Raw genomic sequence first — 23,220 nt, forward strand, 5'->3', positions numbered from 1 at the left:
TCCCTCCACCGTCCCCGCGGGCCTCAGGCCCCCCGGCCCCCCGCCCGCCCGCCCGCCCGGCCCGGCCCGTACCCCCCGGCAAACAGGTGCACCAGCGTGTCCCTCTGGGTCATCCTCTCTCCCGCATGTCCTCCGGGCGCTGGTGGGGGACGCGGACCCGGCACCCGCGGCGGCCGGCAGCGGCGGACCCGGCCTAGAGGCGCGCGGCGCCCCGGGAACGGCGCGGGGGGAGCGGCTGCGGAAGGCGACCGGCGCGGCCCTCCCCGCGGCGCTGCTGCCGCGCCGCGTCCCGCCCCTGCGGAGCGCTCGCGACCAGAGCCCGAGGGCGGCGCGGCGGCGGCGGGGCGGCGGGGCGGCGGGGCGAGGCTGCGCGCCCGGCCTCGCAGATTCCGGCGACCCCCGACATAAACAGAGGCTCCCATTGGGCCGCGCTGCTGACGTCATGCGGCCGGCACGCCGCTTTCACGTGATCGCCGAGCGGTTTTTTTTTTTTTTTTTTTTTTTTTCAATGGAAGCGGCCGGGGGGCGGGGCGGAGCGCGTGTCCCGGGGGCAGTAGGTCACGGAGCTCCTGCGCCTCGTCGCGGGGGCCGCGGGGGCTGCGCGGGGGCTGCGCGGGGGCTGCGCGGGGGCTGCGCGGGGGCTGCGCGGGGGCTGCGCGGGGCCGCCGGGGCCAGGGCCCGGCCGACAGGTGGGAGCCCCGCGCTCCAGCCCGGACCACGTGAGGAACACGCCGCACTCCCAGTTTGCCAGCGTTCCTGGGCTCTGACTTTTCTTTTCTTTTTTTTTTTTTTTGACAATTTTTTTTCGTAAATTGCAATTTCAGGTTTACAAAAAAATTGAGAGGGGAATACAAAGATTTTGCATTCACCCCGTCTTTGATTCATTTTTTGAGAATTGGATGTATGGCCTTCCTAGCATTTGGGGACCGTTTCTTTCTTTTTTATAGCAGGTTTTTTTTTTGGGGGGGGGTATCATGTATATGCCATAAACCACTTATCTATTTATTTATCTATTTATTTTTATAGATTTATCTTTTATTTGTGCTCAATTTGGCAACATATAGAATAGCACCCAGTGCTCATCCTCAACCACCTATTTTTTTTTTTATTTTTTATTTTTTTTAATTTTTATTTATTTATGATAGTCACACAGAGAGAGAGAGGGAGGCAGAGACACAGGCAGAGGGAGAAGCAGGCTCCATGCACCGGGAGCCTGATGTGGGATTCGATCCCGGGTCTCCAGGATCGCGCCCTGGGCCAAAGGCAGGCGCCAAACCGCTGCGCCACCCAGGGATCCCTCAACCACCTATTTAAAGTGCGTATGTACCTCAGGCCGTGCGTGGGAAAGGCTTTTGCATAAGTACAATGTTTACAAACCATATTTGTAATAGAAAATCGGGGTCAGGAGGGAAGGGAGAAATAAATCGTGGACCGTTCCTACTGTGCAATATGCAGTTGTGACAAGGAGTAAGATCCGTATGGAAAAAAGAAACTCTGAGGCATAGTAAAACGAGACAGGCAGATAATTTAAAAACCAAGGTTTATTTTACAAAGAATAAAGAGAACATTTACTAATTCTTCTAACCAGCAAATGTTTCATATATATAGCTGCATACATCAAAGACTCAGGTAAAGAAAATGTGTTGTTTCTCCAGAATATGGGGACTCAAGATTTTTAATTTTTATTAATTAGTAATTTTTTTAAAAGACCTATTTATTTATTCATGATAGACACACAGAGAGAGAGAGAGGCAGAGACCTAGGCAGAGGGAGAAGCAGGCTCCTTGCAGGGAGCCTGATGCAGGACTCGATCCCAGATCCTGGGATCACGACCTGGGCCCAAGGCAGGCGCCCAACCACTGAGCCACACAGGCGTACCAGTAATTATTTTTAAGATGCACAAAAGTACAGAAAATAATATAACACATAATCTGTACTTATCACCTACCCTGAACAAATGTTAATATTTTCCACCTCTTTGTTGGGTAACTTCCATTCCACCTGCAAGGCCCTCACCACCCTTTCCCATCCAGGTGGGATTATCCAGGGCGAACCTGACTTTCTTTGCAGGGCCACTTTCTTCACAGAGCCCTCCCTGATTGCCTCAGCTCTCTATGCTTTCTATGTGCTCCTAAATTTCTGCAAAACGTACACACTTCATGCCACTGGCAAATGCCACAGTTATTTTTCACCTGTGTAATAGGCCCAAGAGTACCCCACTTCCCCAGGTAGTTGTGGGGGCTAAATATATTGAAATGTGTAAAGCATCTGCAACAGTGCTGTAAAATGCTAATTTACATTTTAGAAATGGAAATAAAATTAGCATTATTTTACTGTCATATTCTTGATAACAAAAGTAGCAGGGGGCACCTGACTGGCTGAGTACGAAGAGCATGAGACTCGTGATTTCTGGGTGGTGAGTTCCAACTCCGTGCTGGGTGTGGAGATTACGTAAAAAAAAAAAAAAAAAAAAAAAAAAAAGTTAAACACAAAATGGCACTGATACCTCGTGAGCACTTACTAATATGCCAGGCTCCAATCTAAGCACTCTACAGCATTCTCTTATTAAATTCTCACAACTACACTGTGGTAAGCAATGTCATCCCCCCAATTTTCCATGGAGAGCCTGAGGTGTAGAATATAATTAAGTAACTTGTTCAAGATTAACCAGTTCATTCAGGAGGAGCTTGGATTTGAATCTAGCAGAGTCTGTCTGATTCCAGAGCTTCAGGTGGTGAAATAATAGCTGCTCATTAGAGGAGGGAAATTTTGAAAAAAACAAACAAACACCCAAAACCAGAAAAGTAGAAATAAAAATTGGCATCCAGCCATATTACCCCAAAACCATTGCATTAGCATTTGGGGACCATTTCTTTCTTTTTTATAGCAGGTTTGGGGGGAGGTATCATGTATATGTCATCAGCCACCTATTTAAAGTGAATAATTTAGTGTTTTTTTAGTATGTTCTCATAGTTGTACAACCATCACCACTATCTCATTCTAGAGCATTTTCCTCACTCAAAAAGAAACCCTACATTTGCTAGCAGTCACTTCTAGTCTCCTTTCCTCCTGTCTTCTGGTAACCACTAATGCACTTTCAAATCTTTCTAGACGATTTGCCTAATCTGAACTTTTCATGTAAATAGAATCATACAATACGTGCCTTTTTGTGTCTGGTTTCTCTCACTAAGCATGTTTCCAAGGTTCATCCATGTTGTAGCACATATCAGTGTTTCATTCCCTTCTACAACTGAACAATAATATTCCATCGTATGGCTGTACCCCATTTTGTTTATCCATTCTCACCTGATGGCTCTTTGGATTGCTTCCGTTTGGGGGCTACGGTGAATAACGCTGCCGTGAAAATTTGTGTACAAGATTTAGCGGAGACATATATTTTCAATTCTCTCGGTAATATACTTGGGAGTGGAATTGCTGGATCTTGGGATAACTCTATGCTAACCTTTTGAGTACCTGCCAAACTGTTTCCAAAGTGCACCATCTTAGATGTATTCCTTTTAAGACAATAGTTCTAGGGATCCCTGGGTGGCGCAGCGGTTTAGCGCCTGCCTTTGGCCCAGGGCATGATCCTGGAGACCCGAGATCGAATCCCACGTCGGGCTCCTGGTGCATGGGGCCTGCTTCTCCCTCTGCATATGTCTCTGCCTCTCTCTCTCTCTCTCTGTGTGTGTGTGACTATCATAAATAAATAAATTAAATAAATCTTAAAAAAAAAAAAAAGACAATAGTTCTAGCTCCCTGTTTTGACAAAGCGAATGTCATAGTAATTACATTTAATGAAGCTTCTAGAACGGTCAGGAGGGAGCCAGAGTTCTTATGTGTAACAGTTATTTCCTTTATGAGCAATAACCCTGTTCACAGGTGACCCTTTCCTTTTGAACTTTCTTCAGATGCCATCGTGGAAGGAGACTCTGCCCCCTGCAGGCTCTGGCCTGTGGCTGCCAGGTCAGTCACCGTTCCTGTGGAGATCCAGGGTTGAGTTGGCCGACACGTTTGCTGAAGTGACACAGCACTGCCATTTGCCTGCTCTTTCTCAACCAGACTTCTTCACTCCCATTGACTAGAGCACGTCCTCCAAGACCCGCACAAAGAGAAGGTTTCTTGAGCTTTCAGGCGCTTTTCCGGGAAAATGGTGGTATGGCAGGTGAGTGGAGCTGAGACCATGCTGTAGCATCAGGCACATCTTCTCCTCCAGCCCCCGATTCCTGCCCAGGCGTCTTCTGGGAGTTGTAGTTTTTAAAAAACGGAATCAAGGAAGAGACACTGCTGGAGTAGGGGTGGCTGCAACTGGATGCTCCTCTCAACACAAACAAATACGCTCACTGAGAAGGAGAGGGGACTCTGCTCTCTTTCCTGGTTGGTAATGGCCTCGAATTTTAATTGTTAATGGGCTAGAGAAAAGACCATAGTAGCTATTTGTGGAGGAGTGGACTGTAAATGAAACACTGATGCCACCCTTCTGCACACTGCGACTTTATTAGTCTTAGAGGTACAGAAAATTTGTTATGAGTTTCAAGAAAATTTGTCATGAGTTTCAAGCTTTGCGTTGGCAACATTAGTTTTATTATTTTTAAAGTTTTGTTTATTTATTTATTTAAAGATTTTATTTATTTATTTATGAGAGACAGAGAGAAGGCAGAGACATGGGGGTTGGGGGGGGGGGGCAAGCAGGCTCCCTGCAGGAAGCCCGATGTGAGACTGCATCCTGGAACTCTGGGATGACGCCCTGAGCCAAAGACAGAGGCTCAACCGCCTCTACAAGTGATCTCTACTATCCACCTGGAGCTCAAACTCAGGACCCCGAGATCTAGAGTCACATGCTCCTCCAACTGAGCCAGCCAGGTGTCCTGGCAACATTAGTTTTAAATGTTTGGATAGTATTATTTTCTTAAAGTAAACTCTATCCCCAAGGTGGGGCTCAAGTTTACAACCCCAAAAGGTGCATGTTCTACTAACAGTCAGACGCCCTAGGATTGTTTTGAATTTCTGTATCCTCTTAGCTATTTTAGTTGGGAGGGATTCTTTTACATTCTCTTAACCAGATGCCATTTTGTTTATTTATTTTCCTATTCTGCTTTTAATAAAAAGTAATACATTCAAACAATACAGGAATGCATGAAGTAGAAGTTAAGGTCCTCTCCTCAACCTCCCTTCCTAAATCCCACTCCTCAGAAGACATCATTGGTAGCAGTGGAGTGACTGCCCTTCTGGATAACTCGATGCCATGATGGCAGTCATCTCAGAGCTGATCTATGCAGCATCATCGTGTGCCAGGCATTGTTGAAAGCACATCACACATATTTAAGTTCATCCTCTTTAGAACTTATTGAGGTACATTCTAGAGATGAGGAAACTGAGATGCAGAGAGGTTAGAGGATTTATCAAGGTGACTCAACTAGCAAGTAGCTGAGCTGTGATGAAAATCTAGGTAGTCTGACTCCAGAGTCTTTAAGATCATCCTCTGTTCTATGCCATCTCAACGGTTTTTTGGTGGATTTTGAATATTAGCTATAGTTACCACAAGAGGTCAGAGGGTAGGGAGTTTTGGAGGAACTTATGAAGATGTGGTGCCCAGAAGACAAGTGTGCTCTTACACCTGAGCCCCAGATGGCCTCATGCTCTCTAATTCAGGTTTGATCTTGCACTGAACACCACTTCCAGCAGCCACTCTGTGTAACGTATTTATGGATAAAAGGTTCTACTTAGATACACAAGTGAGAGCAGAGCTAATGTTGGAGATAGATAAGGAGGTTAAAGAAATGGATTTTATGGGCAGCCCTGGTGGCGCAGTGGTTTAGCGCCGCCTGCAGCCCAGGGTATGATCCTGGAGACCCGGGATTGGGTCCCACGTCGGGCTCCCTGCATGGAGCCTGCTTCTCCCTCTGCCTGTGTCTTTGCCTCTCTCTGTGTATCTCTCATGAATAAATAAATACAATCTTAAAAAAAAAAAAAGAAAAAAAAGAAATGGATTTTAACCCAGAACAAGTCAACAGTTTGCTTGTAGAAAACACCATCCTTTAGGGTCCAGTTCAGGAGTGTGTCCCTGGAGGCTTAGGAAAAAAACAAAACAAAACAAAAAAACAAATCCAAATTTTTCCTACTCTCCAGGACAAGGGTATTAGAAAGAGGAAGACAACTTGCAAAGAAATGTGTAGATTTTTTTGAGTTAAGCGTTCACGCTTTTTAAGTTTTGTCTGGATAATGCCTGGGACTTCAACAATTTGTGGTAATATAGAAGTACCCGTCTTCCATTTAAGAATCATGTAAGGGCCTTACCAAGGACCCCTGCTTTGAAATTCAACTTGCCTATTGGCATTTGGATCTTGCTTTTTTAGGTGTCCTTGGGGTGAGGATCTTGCTTTTAACTAATTCTTTGTTTTTATTACAAAGTAATAAAGGCAAACAATTAAGAGAAAAGGGTAAAGGACTTGAATAGACATTCCTCTGAGGAAGATAGACAAATGGTCAATAAGCACATGAAAAGATGCTCAACATCACTAATCGTTAGGGAAATGCAAATCAAAATCACAATGAGATATTATTTCACACCCATTAAAATGGCAAGTATTAAAAACAAAACAAACACCAAGTGCAACCTTGGGGGAGTTTGAAACTGCAGTTAGATAGTGTAGCTAGCCCTGATTTGGGAACTGGGTCTAAGTGACACCATCTTGGACCTGTGGCTTTCTTATTAACAATGGAAAAAACAAAATATGATATATCTATATCTATATATTATTTTTGAGTAATCCCTACACTCAACATGAGGCTCAAACTCACAACCCCAAGATCAAGAGTCAGACACTCCATTGACTGAGACAGCCAGGCGCCTCTGCAGGGAGGGAAATTCTGACACATGCTACATAATGAAGACATTATGCTAAATGAAAAAAAGATCATAAAAAGACAATTATTGTATGGTTCCCACTTATAAGAGAGATCTAGAATAGTCAAATTCATAGAGAAAACAGTAAAAGAGTGGTTACCAGAAACTAGAGGAAGAGAGAATTGAAGAGTTACTGTTTAGTGGCTATGAAATTTCAGTTCGGGATGAGGGAAAAGGTCTGCAGATGGATGGTGGTGATGGTTGCACAATAATGTGAAACCACTTAATGGCATCAAATCATACCCTGAAAAAATGGTTAATATGGTACATGTTACGCTCTGAATATTTTACTACAATAAAACAAATAATGTGAACGCATAGTTGTTATAAAGTAAATATGAAGTGTTGGAAAGTTATGATGAAAAACCCCCCATTTAATTTTGTCTTCTCGTTTTTGCTTCTGGAGATAACTGCTTTCAGCATCTTATTTTTTCTTTAGTTCCATATTTCTCAATAATAGCAGTTCATGTTGCTTTTCTTGGTTGATTAATTTCGAACACTCTTGCTATAACAGATGCAGATTTAGCTCTTCTCTACTTCTGCACACACCTTCCCCCACCACCGCCCCCACTGTGTTTTCCCTGTTGTAGCTTCCCAGACCTATCATGGTCTTTGAGTTAACCTGGCAATTATTTTTCTTGTGACTATGTCAGTTTTGTCCACTGCAAAGTCAAATGGTGTACGTGTTTTTCTTGTACAACTTTTTACTCTTCTTGGAGCTAACAATTGTACTTTCCCTCTAATCGGTTTAATTTTCTATACCTATCATTACTATCATTAATTTTTTCCACATACTACATCACATCTGTTGATGGCCTAGACATCTTAGTTCTAAATGTTTAAATATCATACCTTGCAACTCCATTTTTTTGCCTCCTTGAAGACTTCCCTCCTGGAATCTTTCATCTTCCTGCCCCAACAGGAACTAGTTGCTCTGTTGGCTGCACCATTTTCATCCTGGTGTTACGCAGCTCCCTACCTGTTTCCTGGATCTCATGTTCTTTCTTTCTTTCCCTGCTGCTTCATTTTGCTGAAGTATATCAGCAGCTGCCAAAGAAAAGGTGTATAGGAAGTATTATTATTGTTACTATGCATGCTTTTATTTTATCTTCATATTTAATTTGTCTAAATGTGGGAGTCTGGTTTGAAAATCGTTTCCGTCTGACTTTTTTTGAAGATTTTCTTTGTAAGTCATCTTTACACCCAACATGGGGCCTGAACCCACTCCCAAAATCAAGAGTCACATGCTACTGACCAAGCCAACCAAGCTTCTGACTTTGAAGCCATTGCCCCATTAATTTCTGAGAAGTTTGACTCCAGTTCTACTTCTGGTATTTCATGTATAACATGTTTTTTGCTCTCTTAATCTTTAGTCTTTCCTTTTTTTATCCCTGGTTTTAAGAAATTTCATGACAAAGTGCCTTGGTGGTGATCGGGTTCCTACATTCTTTGGGCTGGGTACTGGACAGGCCCTTTCAGTCTGGAGATTAAAATCTAGGACTTACCCTTAGGGAGTTCTTTAATGATTTCACATGTGCTTGTTTGGTCTTTTGGTCCCCAGAGCCAAAGTAGGTACTTGATATTATCTCTCCCCCACAGCACTTGGCAAGAAGTTAGCACTAGGTCAGTGGCCAGGGTCAGAGGCCAAAGGTTAAAAGGATAAACTTCTGGTTTGGCAGCAATACCCTGAGAAGCAGCACTTGACAAATGTTTGTTAGGGAGAAGAGTGATAACAGCTTTATTTCACAAGTCTTTGAGTCTGGGGTGGGGAGAACTGGTTCAGCCACTTTTCACCTTCTCCAGCCTCTACTCCAGGCCATATCTTCTTAGGTTGCCTAATAGTTGAGAGAACAGAGGGAAATGGAGAACAGGACCTGGGAGTCTGATTATACTTGGGGTTAGGGTCAAAGATCAGTGCTGGAAGGGAAAACCCCACACCCCCTAGTCAAAATTACCTTGGAAAGCCCCTATATCTCCCAAAAATACAGGACACTAAGAACTTTTTGTACTTAGAATGTTTCCCTCTGTCCTCAATCCTTTCATGTCTTCGTCCAGAATGTCAGTAAGACCATCGCCATCCAGTTTCTTGGCCACAGCTAAACAATTTGTTTTTCCTCTTGTCATTGGTTGGAAAGGACTTGAAGTTGTTTTCACAGCTTTTCCATAATTTTAGCTCTGTAAGACTTACTTCCAAACAACAGGGAGTACCAAGAATCAGAAATACCATTAAAAAAGCAGGCAAAGTGTATAAGCCTGTGGTTTTAAGACACTTGACATCAGGCAATGGAAGGCCATAATTCCTGAGAGATGAGAAACAAAGTGAGCCATGTAATTGCCTCAGCTTATTGCCTTTGCTTATTGCCTGGAGAGAGTTCCCAGCTATTCCAAAGGAAGATGGAAACCGGGCAGAGCTTGTAGACTCCATGGGTTGTGTGGACACACAGCTGAGAATTCAGGGAGACCAAGGCAGCCAGAATGGGGGAGACAGAGTATCAAGAACCCTAGAGGGTCCTCCTAAAGTTTCCAGCTGAATACTAATCACATGAGGAAACCACCTGAGGGAGGCAACAAAACTGCCTCATGGAATTAGAGGGAACAACACACGGCATTCTCATAGGGCCAGAAATAGTGCCTATTCCCAGCAGCACAGTGGAACACCCCACAGGTCACGGGGCATTGGGTAGAGTCCTCAGAAGGGTCTTGCCTCACGAGTGGGGAAAAATTGGCCCTAGATTAAACACTGTTCTGGTCCTGCATAATGTATCTTAAAAGTGAGGTGTGAAAGGACAAAACGTTAGTTTATTAAATGCATTTAATAAGACATTTTAATGCATCCCGGATCAAAGGCCAAAAATATATATAGGAGTTCAAAAACATCCAGAATTCAATAAGATAAAAGTTACAATGTCTGACATCAAAGGTTACCAGGCATGCAAAGAAGTTAGAAAATATCATATTATAGGTTTCATATATATATGTATATACACACACACACACACACACACACACACACACACGAAAGAGTATAGCATTATTTGAAGGTAAGCTGTGAAAATTTAAAAATGTATAAGTTCCAACACCTACTAATATAACAAAGACACAAAGACTTAAAAGTAAAAAGATGGTGGGATGCCTGGGTGGCTCAGCAGTTGAGCATCTGCCTTTGGCTCAGGGCGGGATCCCAGAGTCCCGGGATCAAGTCTCACATCGGGCTCCCTGCATGGAGCCTACTTCTCCCTCTGTCTATGTCTCTGCCTCTCTCTCTGTGTGTGTCCCTCATGAATAAATAAATAAATAAAATCTTAAAAAAGAAAAATAAAAAGTTGGAGAAAAAAGATATGCCAGGCTAACACTAGTCAAAGAAATTGGGAGTGGCTCTATTACTAGACAATGTGGATTTCTGCACAAAAAATATTATCAGGGATAAAGGTCATTTTATGATGATTAGCAGCCAATTCAAGAGGATATAACAATCCTAAATATTTATGTCCCTAACATAAAGCTACAAAATACATGTAGGAAAAACTGTTAGAACTGGAAAGAAGAAATAGGCAAATCCACAGTTATAGTCAGAGATTTCAATACCCCTCTTTAAATAATTGATGGAACAAGTAGACAAACAATCAGCAAGGATATACAGGTTTGAGCTGCACTATCAACCAATTCATCCTAATTGCATAGGACACTTGTATAAAACATTTCTCTCAATAACAGCAGAATATACATTCTTTTGAACATTTACTGGATAGAGCAGATTCTGGGCCAAGACTATATATCTGAAAAAGTTTAAGAGGATTCAAATCATGCAAATATTCTCTCCAAAAACAATGGAATTAATTTTAAATTGTTAAAATAATTTTAGCTGCACTATGGGATTGCTTTAGGCTTGAGTGCTTCCACCACTCATATCATTTGATTCCTATAAATTTTTTTAAAGATTTTATTTATTTATTTATGAGAGACACAGAGAGAGGCAGAGATATAGACAGAGGGAGAAGCAGGCTCTCCATGAGGAACCTGATACAGGACTTGATCCCAGGACCCCAGGATCATGACGTGAGCCAAAGGCAGATGCTCAGCCACTGAGCCACCCAGATGCCTTCAATTTCTATAAATTAAGTGTGTGCTTGATTCTACTCTTATATGGGCAAAGAGAAGATATGTACACAGAATGTAGTCAGTTGCTACATGTGGGTAGGTAGTAGGTAGGTCATGGAAGAAGAGATAAATTGGGAAATTGTGGGCATGATTAGAAATAGTATACCATCCATTCTGGTCCAAGTACTGAAATGTTTATTATAGTTATGCAACTAACTTATATTCAAGTAATTTTTATTGATTAGGGACCCAACACTTTTGTGGATGTTTCACATATATTATATCATTCTGTTCTCAAAACACAACTCAGGTTGATTTTATTTTTTTCTTCCTTATCAGAGAAGCGGGGGGGGTAGAGAGAGAGTTAGATTGAGTGGTGGGGGGAGAGAGGATAAGAGAGAGGGAGAGAATCAGAGAAAGAGAGAAGGAGATGAAGAAGAGGAGGAAGAAGAATGAGAAAGAGAGAGATTGAGAGCGACTGGAAGAGGAGTGGGGAGAGGGAGAGGAAAGCTCAGCTTCCTTGGCCTGGCATGTCGTGGTGAAGTCCCTGTCTACCTCTCTCCCCTGCTGTCCCACCTCTTCCTGCAGGCACAGGTCCCTCTGAACTGCTGGCACTGCCCATACTCTCACAGTTGTAGTGGCTTCTGCAGATCATGCCCTGTCCACTCTTCAATCCCGTGCATTCTGAGCGGCATGATTCCTGGCACACAACAGAGACCACGCTTCCCCAGGTTGGGAACCATTTCATACTTGTCCTTGTAGTCTCTTTGGCACTTGGCATTGTGGACATCCAATAAATACTTTCCATGTGCCTACCCTGTGCCAAGTATACTGTCCCAGTGGAGCAATGAGACACTCTAGGAGCCAACTCTGGCTGAGTTTATATTCTAGACAATATGCTGGTTAACGAAATAATTTTGTACTATGAAACTTTTACTACAAAGAAAAACAAATGATGGGAGAGTGTAGTTTAGACTGAGTGGTTATGGTCATAGTTTCCAGGGACACGACATTTATGTTGAAAGCTGTGGGTGATAAGAAGGAAGCAACCATGCAGCCATGTGAAGATGGGGATTGTATGGAAACAATATAATCCATAAAGGCTGCCATAACAAAAATAATACAGAGTCACTTAAACAGCAGAAATTTATTTTCTCAGTTCTTGAAGCTAGAAGTCCAAGATTAACCCCGGGGGGTTGACAGGTTTGGTTTCTTCTGAGACCTCTCTCTCTCTCTCTTTTTTTTTAAAGATTTTATTTATTTATTTATTTATTTATTTATTTATTTATTCATTCATTCATTCATTCATTCATTCATTCACGAGAGGCACACAGAGAGAGGCAGAGACATAGGCGAAGGGGGAAGCAGGCTCCTCCTGGGAAGCCCAATCCGGAACTTGACCCCAGATCCCAGGATCACGCTCTGAGCCGAAGACAAATGCTCAACTGCTGAACCACACAGCCAGCCCTTCTGAGGCCTCTCTTGTTGGCTTGCAGATGGCTGCCTTCTCATATACTTGTCCCTTAGTCTGTTGTGCCTGTGTCCTAATTTCTTATCAGGACACCAGTCATATAAGATTAGGGCCTACCCATGTGACTGAATTTACTTTAATCTCCCCTTCAAAGACCCTATCTTCATTTTATTTATTTATATGTATGCATGTATTTATTCATATTTAAATTCAGTTTGCCAACATATAGTTTAACACCCTAGTGCTCATCCCATCAAGTTAAAGACCTTATCTTCAAATACAATCACACTCTGAGGTACTGGGAGTTAAGGCTTCAACATTTGAATTTTGGTAGGACACAATTCAGTCCATAACAGAGGTGAAGGGCATTTTCCAGAATAGTAAGTGCAAAGGCCCTGAGTGAGTTTAAGGGAAAAGGAAGGCAGTGGGGGCAGAAGCAGAGTGAACAAGGAAAGACTGGTTAGACGTGGAGTTTGATAGATGGCCAGGGGTCAGCTCAGGTAGGCACTTACAAGTCACCACAAAGATTTTAGTGTAAGTGAGACGGAAATACAGTGGAGGGTTTTAAGCAGAGTAGTGCAAGGATTCAGTTTTCAATTTCAAAAGATCACTCTTGCAATGTGGATACTGGTTGGAAGGAAGGTAAAAAAGGAAATAGGAAACATGTTAGAAGGCTATTGTAGGTGGTAGCTTGGACAGAGTGCTGTCAGAGGAGTAATAAGGAGGGAAGGAAGGAGTAAGTGAATGTGAAGTAGGGAGAAGGTACCTGATATCTTTTATAAAAATGTGATTTTCAGCCAAGAATCATCACCATAGTGAGTAGAAAGTGCTAATTTAACAAAACTTTCCATGAATAAAGCAAGGTCATTCTAATGAGTCTTGGATACTTTGATTGGAATAATAAGTTCCATTTATTGAGCCTCTACTATGTCACAGATACTTGGCTTTATGTGCAATTTCATTTCATTCTCAAGATAATCCCATGAGGGGGAATTGCCACCATCCTTGTGGAGATAAGGAAAGGCAGACTTTAGTGAAATTACCAGGGAGCATCAGAGCTGGAAATGACTCTCCATCCCCCCACCCCTCTGATAACCCTCAATACCCAGCTCTTTTCCCTGCTCTGGGCCCTTTCACTGTTGGACTCAGAAGAGAGGTGCTGGCTCCTTCATCTCCCTCAAACACCTGAGCCCAGTGGATCTACCAGTGGAGTGAGCCCCAGAGTGGAGACCTGAGGCTACAGACCTTTAATAAGCTAGGGTTGCTAAGAGGGAACAATTAATTAATTGCATGCTTTATTAATTTATTAGTTCATGTTCTCAATGAAATATTAATCATGAACATTTAGTAATACAATGTCTGGGGAGCAGTGAGTACCCTTGACTTGTGGCAATCTTAAAAGTACTGAACCTCCACAATTCTGGTTTTCAGCTGAGTTCTATTTCATGATCCTCTGCTCTGTCCCACCAGAGATAACTGCTCTACCTAGAAGATTCTCTGCTCAGTTCCATTCTTCAGCCCTCCTAAGGAGAGCTGCAAGCTTATTTTTAGAAAAGAAAAAAAAAATCGTTCAAAGGGAAAGAAAGGGAGAGAAAAGCCCAGATGGGAAGGGCAGCAGCTGGTATGCTGGGAAAGCAGAGGCAGTGCTGGGGGATTACAGTATGGGAAGTAGAGAGATCAAGCTGAAGATCTACTCTTCCTGCAGGGGCCCCTGAGCAGGGTAAAGTGTACCTGACCTGAGCTGCCTGGCTGTGGGTGAGAGGAGGCCACTCTTTACCTGCAAGGTTTGTTTTTTGTTTGTTTGTTTTTTGTTTGTTTTTTTTCTTGGCAGGAGGAGTGTCAGCAGTGGACACCAAACAGAAGTGGTCTTTATTCTTACTTGGCCAGAGCACACAGTGCCATCTTCTCCTCAGGGAGCCTCAGGGCTAGGAGCAGTTTTAAGAAATAGTCAACAAGGAGGAAGGAGTGGCCAGGTGTATTGAACAGGTCTCTGGTGATTTTCAGAGGGATAGAGCTTCTGCCCAGGGCATTCCCACTTAATAGGATCAAAAAGGTCCTTTCTCCTTATGGGGAGATAAATATTTTACCTTATCTGGCCCCCTGATAGAGGAGGTAACTGGATTGCTGCCCATAGAGAATGACCAGTTTGAGAAAGTAGACAGGTTTAAGGAGCTCCCAGGCTAATGGTCTTTGTTTGCAGGGAGACCCCAGTTTATCTTTGGAAAAATTCCAGCCCAATATAGCTTATACAACCATTTATTACAATAAATTCTAGGATATGCTGAACACATGCATATAATTTATCATATTTGGAGAAGTGGTAGGAAGTATATAGGCACCTCTTGTTTTCAGTAACCCCCAGGAACAGACTTAAAAGCATTCTGTTTTTAATTTTTTTTAATTTTTTTCATTCTGTTTTTTAGATCCAAATACATGTAAGAATTTAATATAAAAGTGACTTTTCAAAACAACTTCATGTTGGGATAATTAGATTATCCCATCTGCAAAAAACAAACAAAACTTGGACTCCCAATGTCATTCCTTAGATCAAAATTAATTCCAGATGGATCAAATATTTAAATGCAAAAAGATAAGCCAAATCAGGAGAATGAGAAGACAAGCCACAGCCTGGGAGAAAATACTTGCAAAACATATATTTTGTAAAGAACTCCTGTTCAAAATATACAAAGAACTCTTAAAATTTCACAATAAGAAATGAGCAATCTAATTAAAACACGGGCAGAGATCTGACCAGACACTTCACCAAAGAAGATATAAAAATGGCAAGTAAGCATAAGAAAAGATGTTCAATGTCATATGTCAATGGAAAAATGCCGATTAAAAAGAGATACCTCTAAATACCTATTAGAATGACCCAAATCCAAAACACTGACAACATCAAATGCTAATGTGGATGTGGAGCAACAGGAACTCTCATTCATTCCTTTTGGGAATACAGAATGGCACAGTTATTTGGCATACATTTTGGCAGTTTCTTACAAAACTAGACATACTCTTGCCTCATGATTCAGCAGTTATGCTTGGTATTTACCCAGAAGAATTGAAATCATGTCCTCACAAAAACCTGCACACAGGATTTTATGGCAGCTTTATCCATAATTGCCAAAACCTGGAAGCAACCAAGATGTCCTTCAGTGGATCAGTGGATAAACTGTGGTACATCCATGCAGTGGAATATTATCCAGCACTAAAAAGAAATGACCTATCAAGCCATGAGAAGACATGGAGGAATCTTGAATGCATTTTACTAAGTGAAATAAGCCAATCCGAAAGTCTTTATACTTTGTAATTCCATTTATAGGACATTCTAGAAAAGGTACAGCTGTGGAGACAGTAGAAAGATCAGTGATTGCTATGGGGTGACAGAGGGAGGAATCAATAGGCAGAGCACAGAGGATTTTTAGGGCAGTGAAACTATAATGGTGGATACAGGCCTTTATACATCTGTCAAAACCCACAGAATGCACAACCATGAGTGAAACCTAAGATAAACTATGGACATTGGGTGACAAAGATGTGTCAGTGTAGGTTCATCAGTGATAACAAATGTGCCACTAAGCAGAAGACGTTGACAGTGGGGACAGTTGTGCATGTGTGCAGTCAGGCATATATGAGAATTCTGTACTTTCCACTCGGTTTTGGTGTGAACGTGAAACTGCTCTAAAAAATTAAGTTTATTAGAAAAATTAAGGGGTACCTGGGTGGCTTGGTCTGTTGAGCATCTGCCTTTGGCTCCAGTCAGGATCTCAGGGTCCTGGGGTCAAGCCCCAAATCAATCTCCTTGCTTGGTGGGAAACTCTGCTTCCTCTCCCTTTGCACCCCACCACCCTCCAACTTGTGTACTCTCTCAAATAAATAAATAAAATATTTCAGAAAAAAATTAAATCCTCAGAAACAAAACAAAACAAAGCTAAGCCAAGCAGCTGTATTCATCATAACCCCAACTGGAATAAATATGCAGCAGATGGAGGATAAGTGAAGTGTGGTTTATCCATACATTGAGATACTACTCAACAATAAAAAAGAAGGAAGATGCATAACAATCACAGGGATAAATCTCACATACACAGTGAAAGAAGCCAGAATTAGAGGACACGCTGTACAATTCTCGTTTGGCATTCTGTCTACTTGAACTGGGTGCATTTTATTGTATGTGATTATACTTCAATAAAATTGATTGTAAAAATGAAACTGTAAACATTTTAGAAGAAATCATGGGAGAACTCAAACAAACAAACAAACAGATGTTATTTGGTTATGAAGAGGTTTCATTAAAACTTGGACTGCTTAAAAAAAAGGACTGATACATTTGATTATAGAGATGCAGATTTTCTGTAGGGCAAAGAAATACTATGTACAAAGGAAGAAAACAAGTGATCTAGGGAAAATATTTACAACCTGATTTCTCTTGTTCTTAAAGTACTCTCACTGAAAGAAGGTGTAAATATAAATCAGTGTGGTCTCAAAAAGGAGCCTGATGAGGGATGTAAGGGTATATATTTCCTGAGGACTGTGGCTGGGAATTGGAGTTGGGCTGGGTTCATCATGGAGGGCTTGGCTTGCTGGAGGAAGCGATTTATATAAATAGGGCATATCCCATCTGTGCGTATATGCAGTGCCCCACCTGGGTCTCAGACTATCAGTGGGCTGTTGCTGCCATTGCTATTGGTAATAATGACCTTACACACTTGGGTGTAGGGTATTTGTGCACATTGAAGTTAAATAGGGTGGCACTGGGATCTAGGAGGATTTTCATTCCCAGGATGGCCTCCTTCACTATCCCTGTGTCTTGATCTTGATGTAGAAAAAAAAATCCCTTTTTTGTAAGTTTGTTTTCCCAAATTAAATCTTAAAAAGGAAACAAATGTGAAACTTCTCCCATGCGTGATTTTCCTCCCCCACTGCCTTACTACCTAAGCATCTTCTAGAAACCTAGTTTCTGATTAACCAAAGCCTGGTCCTAGATTAGACTGGCTGACCCTGCTGATCTCACACCTGGGTCCTGGCTCCTTTCCCTCCTGGCTGTTCTGTCTGGATCCTAAATAAAGACCGTCTGGCTTCTAGGCCAAGGTCAATGGGGTTGGCAGGACGTCCAGGTCTGGTTGGATGCTGTGTCCTGACCTAAGCTGGCTTCCCAGTCTCAGGCCTTGGGCCCCAAGTCACCCTCCTCAGCCCACTCTGAGTGGTGTTTCTACTCTGAGGCAGGCAGCCTAGATGCCTTGATCCCTGCATTGGCCCCTGGTTTCTCTGGGAAGAAGTACCTTTCCTGTGTGTCCCAAAGATTCTCTCCTTTGTCTTCAAGCCAGTCACTATTTGCTTTGCAGTTGACTGTTTCTCTTCTTCAGGAGCTTTCTATGTATCTGAGCTCCCCAAAACCTCTCTAAATCTTCCTGGGTACCTATTAGGTGCCAAGTTCTTAGCTAGATGCTAGCATTAGCCCTGCCCTAAAGTTGCTCACAGTTTAGTGGAGTGGACATAAGTAAATAGGCATAACAAATCATGGCTGTGATAAAGGGAAGCACGGGGTGGGGAGGGAAAGTGGGGTCCTAGAAGGCAGAATAGCTCAGTGAGCTGAGATCCAGGGTGATCCCCTGAGGAGGTAATGTTGGAGCCCTGCCCTGAAAGGCAGACGGGGAGACATGCAGAGGAAGATGCCCCAGGCAGAAGAAATAGCCCGTGTAGAGCACGGAACAGGGGAGTGAGCTTTGAGACCTGGAGGCAGAAGAATCACACAGGTCATTTCCTCTGTTGGGCTGATCAGGAGCATCTTATTTACCTGATCGTTATGGCCTGTTCTATCCTTTATTAGCTGTCTAAAATCTAATATAGAATTTAGCAGCTTACCACAGGAAATATTTATTATCCCATCAGTTTCTGAGGTCAAGAATTAGAAGCAGGTTAGCTTCTGGTGGTTCTGAATCAGGATCTCTCATGCATTTGCAGTAAAGCTGTCTCCTAGACGAGAGTCATCTTAAGGTTTGACTCAGGTTGAAGAATATGCTTCTCAGCTCACTCATATGGTTATTGTCAAGCTTCTTACCATGTGGCCCCTCCAAGGGGATGCTTCAGTGAGAGGGAGGGAGGGAAAGATAGGGAGAGAAAAGAAGGAGAAGGAGAAAGAGAAGGTGGAGGAGAGGGAGGAGGGGGAAAAAGAGAGCCCACAGAAGCCAGTCTTGTGTAATCTAATCTCAGAAATGACATCCCATCCCTTCCATTAGGTGCTATTGTGACACAGACCAACTTTAGTGCACTATGGGAGGGGACTACACAGGAATGTGAATCTAAGAGATGGGATCATTGGGGCTATTTTGGAACCTGGGTACCACATATCCTATGGTTAAACTGAATTATGTCACCTGTGACTCAATGTGTAATAATGCAGACTTGGTCTCTCAGGCAGCCAGTTGGCTTCAGTGGGGATCCCATCTTCGCCTGGAGTCTCTTAGCATTGGGTCACCTTTCTTAGAAAGCGAGACATTTCCTTGCCTCTTCCTACTTGGGGAGTAGAGGTTTTCCTTTTGGTCTCTCAGATCTTTTGCTTCTAGTTTGTAGAAGTCCCCTATTTCTCATCCCACTCTGGGGATTTGGGACACACTCTGAGTTAGATGAATGACTGGTCTTCTCTGACTCAGCTAACAAATCATGTTTACCTTTTGAGAGTCTAGGTACACCCAAGGGATGGCTCTTCCTGAACCTTATTACTCAAGTTTTACGATTCCAAAATATTAAGAGTTTTCATGAAGAGAAGAGAAAAATTGCCGTTGTGCACATCTTGAGGTGGTGATATATGTGGTGTGGTGGAAACAACATGGTCTTACGTTGCAGACAAATCTGATTCCATCATTGGCCAAGGTCTTTAAACTCTCTGAGCTTCCATTTCCTCATCTGTGAAATGGGTTGCTCTGAAGATTAAATGAGAGAATTCATAACAAGAAAGCATTTGCTGGAAATAGGTTGTAAGAATTGGTACTTTATTTATTTACTTAAATATTTTCCCCTCTTAATGGTACTGGCTTTGGTCTTATCAGTACCATCTTCTTTCAAGGTCCAACTTAATTTTTATCTCTTTCAAATCTACTATGATAATCTAACCAACATTGCCATCTCGGTTCTCTAGATTCAAATAGCCCTCGGAGTAAGAACTTCATTACTTAATTACCTATCATCTTCTGTTCCTTTCTACTTACTTTTTGTCAGTCATGGCTTCATGGTTAGATTTTAGTATTTTTCCTCTAGTAAAGCCCAACCCAGTAGTCACTCCATAATTGCCTGACGGTTGTTCAAGAAGCCAACTATCCTTGTGGGGCTGGCTGCGAGGTGAATCCCTGCCATGAGCTCAAAAACTTTCAGGAGGGGGAGAAAAGTGAAGGAAGACGGAGCAAAGTAGCTAAGTACAGATGCTATCAGGAATCTTTGCATAGGAAATTTTGTATTACTTCGCTTGCTATGATTTTGTTGAGTTTTGTCTACGGCCATACCACCCTGAATGTGCCTGATCTCGTCTGATCTCGGAAGCTAAGCAGGGTCGGGCCTGGTTAGTACTTGGATGGGAGATTTTGTTGAGTTTCCAAATGAACTGTTAAAACCCTCAGTTCAGCTAGCAACCAGCAGGGAAGCCATCAAACCAGATTGGGTTCATTTCTTTAAAACAGTGTGAATTAATCTTACTTCTGAAGAGGAAAACAGGCTCTCACTCTTTAAAACACTGCTTAAAATATACCAATCTAATATTAATCTGAAAATATAATGTAAATAGTTCTTCCTGCAAGGCAACTTGTGCTGCTATGTAAAAAAACAAACACCAAAACCCATGTTTCTTTGCCACAGTTGACAACATGTTTATCAATGTGGAGACTGTTTTATAATAAGAGAAGAATGGTTCCATTAAGGCATCAGCTTTATGGAATCTTGTGTCTGGCTTCAAGTGCTATTTAGAGCCTTTATGACATGTTTAACTATCCGTGTTGACAGCTCTTGCTTCCTGTTACCAAATGTGAATAAAATTAGTCCTCATTTTAAAAAGTAACTTATATAGAGAAAGTTGAACTACAGGGTTGGTTCATTAAAGCACCATTCCCTTTATAGAACCTACTGTTGCATATGGGAAGGATTTCCAGCACAGCGTGTATTATTGGAAGTATCACAGAAGAATAACATTGCCGCAGTGCTCTGATAATGACCTAAGCAGTGGGTTATTTTGTGGGTATCTGTTGAAGCCAAGAAAGGGACTATTCCCCAGAGAAATTCCCGGTCATAAATAAAACCATGAAAGAGTTCTATTCATTTTTTTCCAGGAGCCAATGAATCCTAGGTCCAGAAACTTTAGCATCAGGTTGACCAAGCAATTTGGAGTTTTAGAAGAGGCTGGAAAATCAGTGATGGACTGAAAGGTATAGCCAGCCATGTCTCCTTGGCTCCCTAGAATCCAGCAGGGAGTATTCAGGGAATGTTTGAATGCACCATGGTTAGAGCTGATGTCTCTTCAAGCTCATGACAGAGTCAGACAAGTCAGTGACTTTAGGAAAGAGTGACAAGCTCATATGTAATCTCTTGTCCTTCTTTGTGTTTGTTCTCCTGCTGAGAAAACTTAACTTTAGGATTACTGGTGGGTGAATGCAGCTAGAGGGGTCATGCCTGCCCCTGGCCTCTGACCCTGTTTGTGTGGGGAAAGAATCTAGACATAGCCAGAAGGCAAGCCAATGTCCTTTTGCTTGTTCTGGTGCTACTCTAGGAATTCCCATGCCCCAAAGTGCTCAGTCTCCGACGAGGGCCCACTTTGCAAGTCTCCCTTTGCCACACATCATTTGGCAGCTTGCTAGTATTTTCCTTTTCTTCCTGGCAAGATGCCCACATCCTTGGTTCTGTGATCTCAGGAGGCAATCTGATAAATGAATTATACCAGCCAGCCAATGTATAACAATTCAGCTGTTACTCAAAGGGGTGATTCTGTAGGTGTGCTAATTTGATTGCTGGGACAGGCCAGTGAAGGAGGCATCTTGTGAGTGGAATAGTCCTGCCCAAGGTAGTGACATCTTTCTCTCCAATGAGCATTGTATGAGATTTGGGAGCATAGGTCTGGGTTTGGGTCCTAGCTCCCCAACTTGCCAGCTGTGGGATCAAAGTGAAGTCATATTAATTTCTTCTCTAAAGTGGGGAAATAACTCTTCCAGTCCTCACAGGGTGGTTGGAAAGAATAGGCGAGTGTGTAAATGTAAAAAAGACTGTTGGACATTTGGTAAACATTTTAATGAGTATCATGCACAGACTAGCCTTGTCATGATTAGGGAATAAAAGTTGTGGTGTTGTGGAAATAAATCTAAATAATCCCTGAAATTACTGAAATTGTGGTGAGGTTTGGAGATAAATTTCAGAAATGCTCTGTAGGGCTCCCCTAACTCCCAAACCCTGCCTCCACTGCCCCACATGGGCCTCAGGGCCTGCCAGCTGTACACAGGAGGCCATTCAGAGAACCTCTTCAGGCAATCTTGAATGCCTCCTCTGGACCTGGGCACCACAAAAGCAGGAGTCCAGATGGGAGGAAAAGGGAAGAAGTGTGGAATGAGACTTGCACTTTGATCCCTTTCTTGTCTGGGAGGTGGCTGGCGAGAGTGTAGGCCCCATATCTTGGACATTTGTGAAGGAGACCTGTGAACAGACAACTTGATGTCGATGTCAAGGTCACATTGAGTCAGCCCCAGAGGATGTCCAGTGCAGGGCCTTGTCTCAGAGGCCCCTAAGTAGAGGCAGCTTGAGGGAAGCCCTTGCTGACTTGCCTTAAAGTCTAGGGATGCAACCGATGCATTCTGGATAGTTCTCTTAGCTGCCTGTTACAGAAACGGATCTTGTTGAGATCAGAAGCACGAGAGGAGAAGTAAGGTGGAGTTCATTTCAGGCACAGTGGGAGGTTTAAAGGGAAGGGTCCTCCAGGCAGCTGATGGTGTTGCTAAGGGAGAGAGAGATTTGGAAGCCACCATCCAGGAGGTGGTAAGTGAGGCTGTGGAGTTGATAAGCCCATCAAGGAAATATGCTGAGTGAGGGGAGGGACTCCTACATGAGCCAAAGCCAGGGTGGCAGGAACCTGGGTGCAGGGAGCAGAGATGAAGGGGAGGAGATAATTATGTGTAATATGTGTAGAGAATTTCAAAAATGGTAACAACTGACTCAGACTCAGACAACTGTTTATCATCATAAGTGCAGGTGATTCTAAACAATATCAATAATAAAATTCTTCCTTCTGGGTCAGATGACTCCCACCACCCCTTCTTTGGCGCATCATCACCTGTGTCCCCTTGTACCCGTTCACTCCTTGCTTGGAGAATGACTTCCCAAATGGTGCACCACTCTCCAGGTGTGCTCTGACCAAGTGCTGGTCCTGGGTTTGCCTGAAATGCCTGAGCAGAGTTACAACATGGTACTCTCAGGAAAAAGAAGATGTGACCTTCGAGAGACAGAGAGAGGTTCCTGAATCCAGATCCAGTCATGCCTGAGGGTTTCTCTAAAATATTCATTTGAGAAACCTACAAATTCCCTCTTGTGCCTAGTTTGATTTGTGTTTTTGGCACCTGCAACAGGAAGAATTCCAGTTATATAAATACCGTATGAGTAACTATAGGCACAGGAAATTGCAAAAGTATTTGATTGTACACACAGTGTTCTGCTTTTCACCCAGCGACAGGGGTAGAGGCTGTGGTTTCTAGGTTTTTCTTGGGTTTGGTGACCCCTG

The 23,220-nt window shown here is 42.9% G+C and overlaps 1 protein-coding gene and 1 long non-coding RNA gene across 3 annotated transcripts in view; one reads left to right on the forward strand and one right to left on the reverse strand.

Moving 5' to 3' along the window:
* SLC25A36 (solute carrier family 25 member 36) overlaps positions 1-319 on the reverse strand; it is a 36,955-nt gene extending 36,636 nt beyond the window's left edge. The window contains exon 1 of the mRNA XM_072792500.1: positions 73-319. Coding sequence (XP_072648601.1) covers positions 73-113 — 41 coding nt within the window. The 5' untranslated portion in view covers positions 114-319. The remainder of the gene's footprint in view (positions 1-72) is intronic.
* Positions 320-3,810: 3,491 nt separating this feature from the next.
* The window catches only part of LOC140613937 (uncharacterized), a 143,482-nt gene continuing 124,072 nt past the window's right edge, over positions 3,811-23,220 (forward strand). Inside the window, exon 1 of one of the 2 annotated variants that reach the window (XR_012014869.1) lies at positions 3,811-4,165. This is a non-coding gene — a long non-coding RNA (uncharacterized lncRNA). The remainder of the gene's footprint in view (positions 4,166-23,220) is intronic. The other variant, XR_012014870.1, reaches the window with a different exon arrangement.

The sequence above is a fragment of the Canis lupus genome, chromosome 22 (assembly GCF_048164855.1).
Source record: "Canis lupus baileyi chromosome 22, mCanLup2.hap1, whole genome shotgun sequence".
NCBI classification, from domain to species: domain Eukaryota; kingdom Metazoa; phylum Chordata; class Mammalia; order Carnivora; family Canidae; genus Canis; species Canis lupus.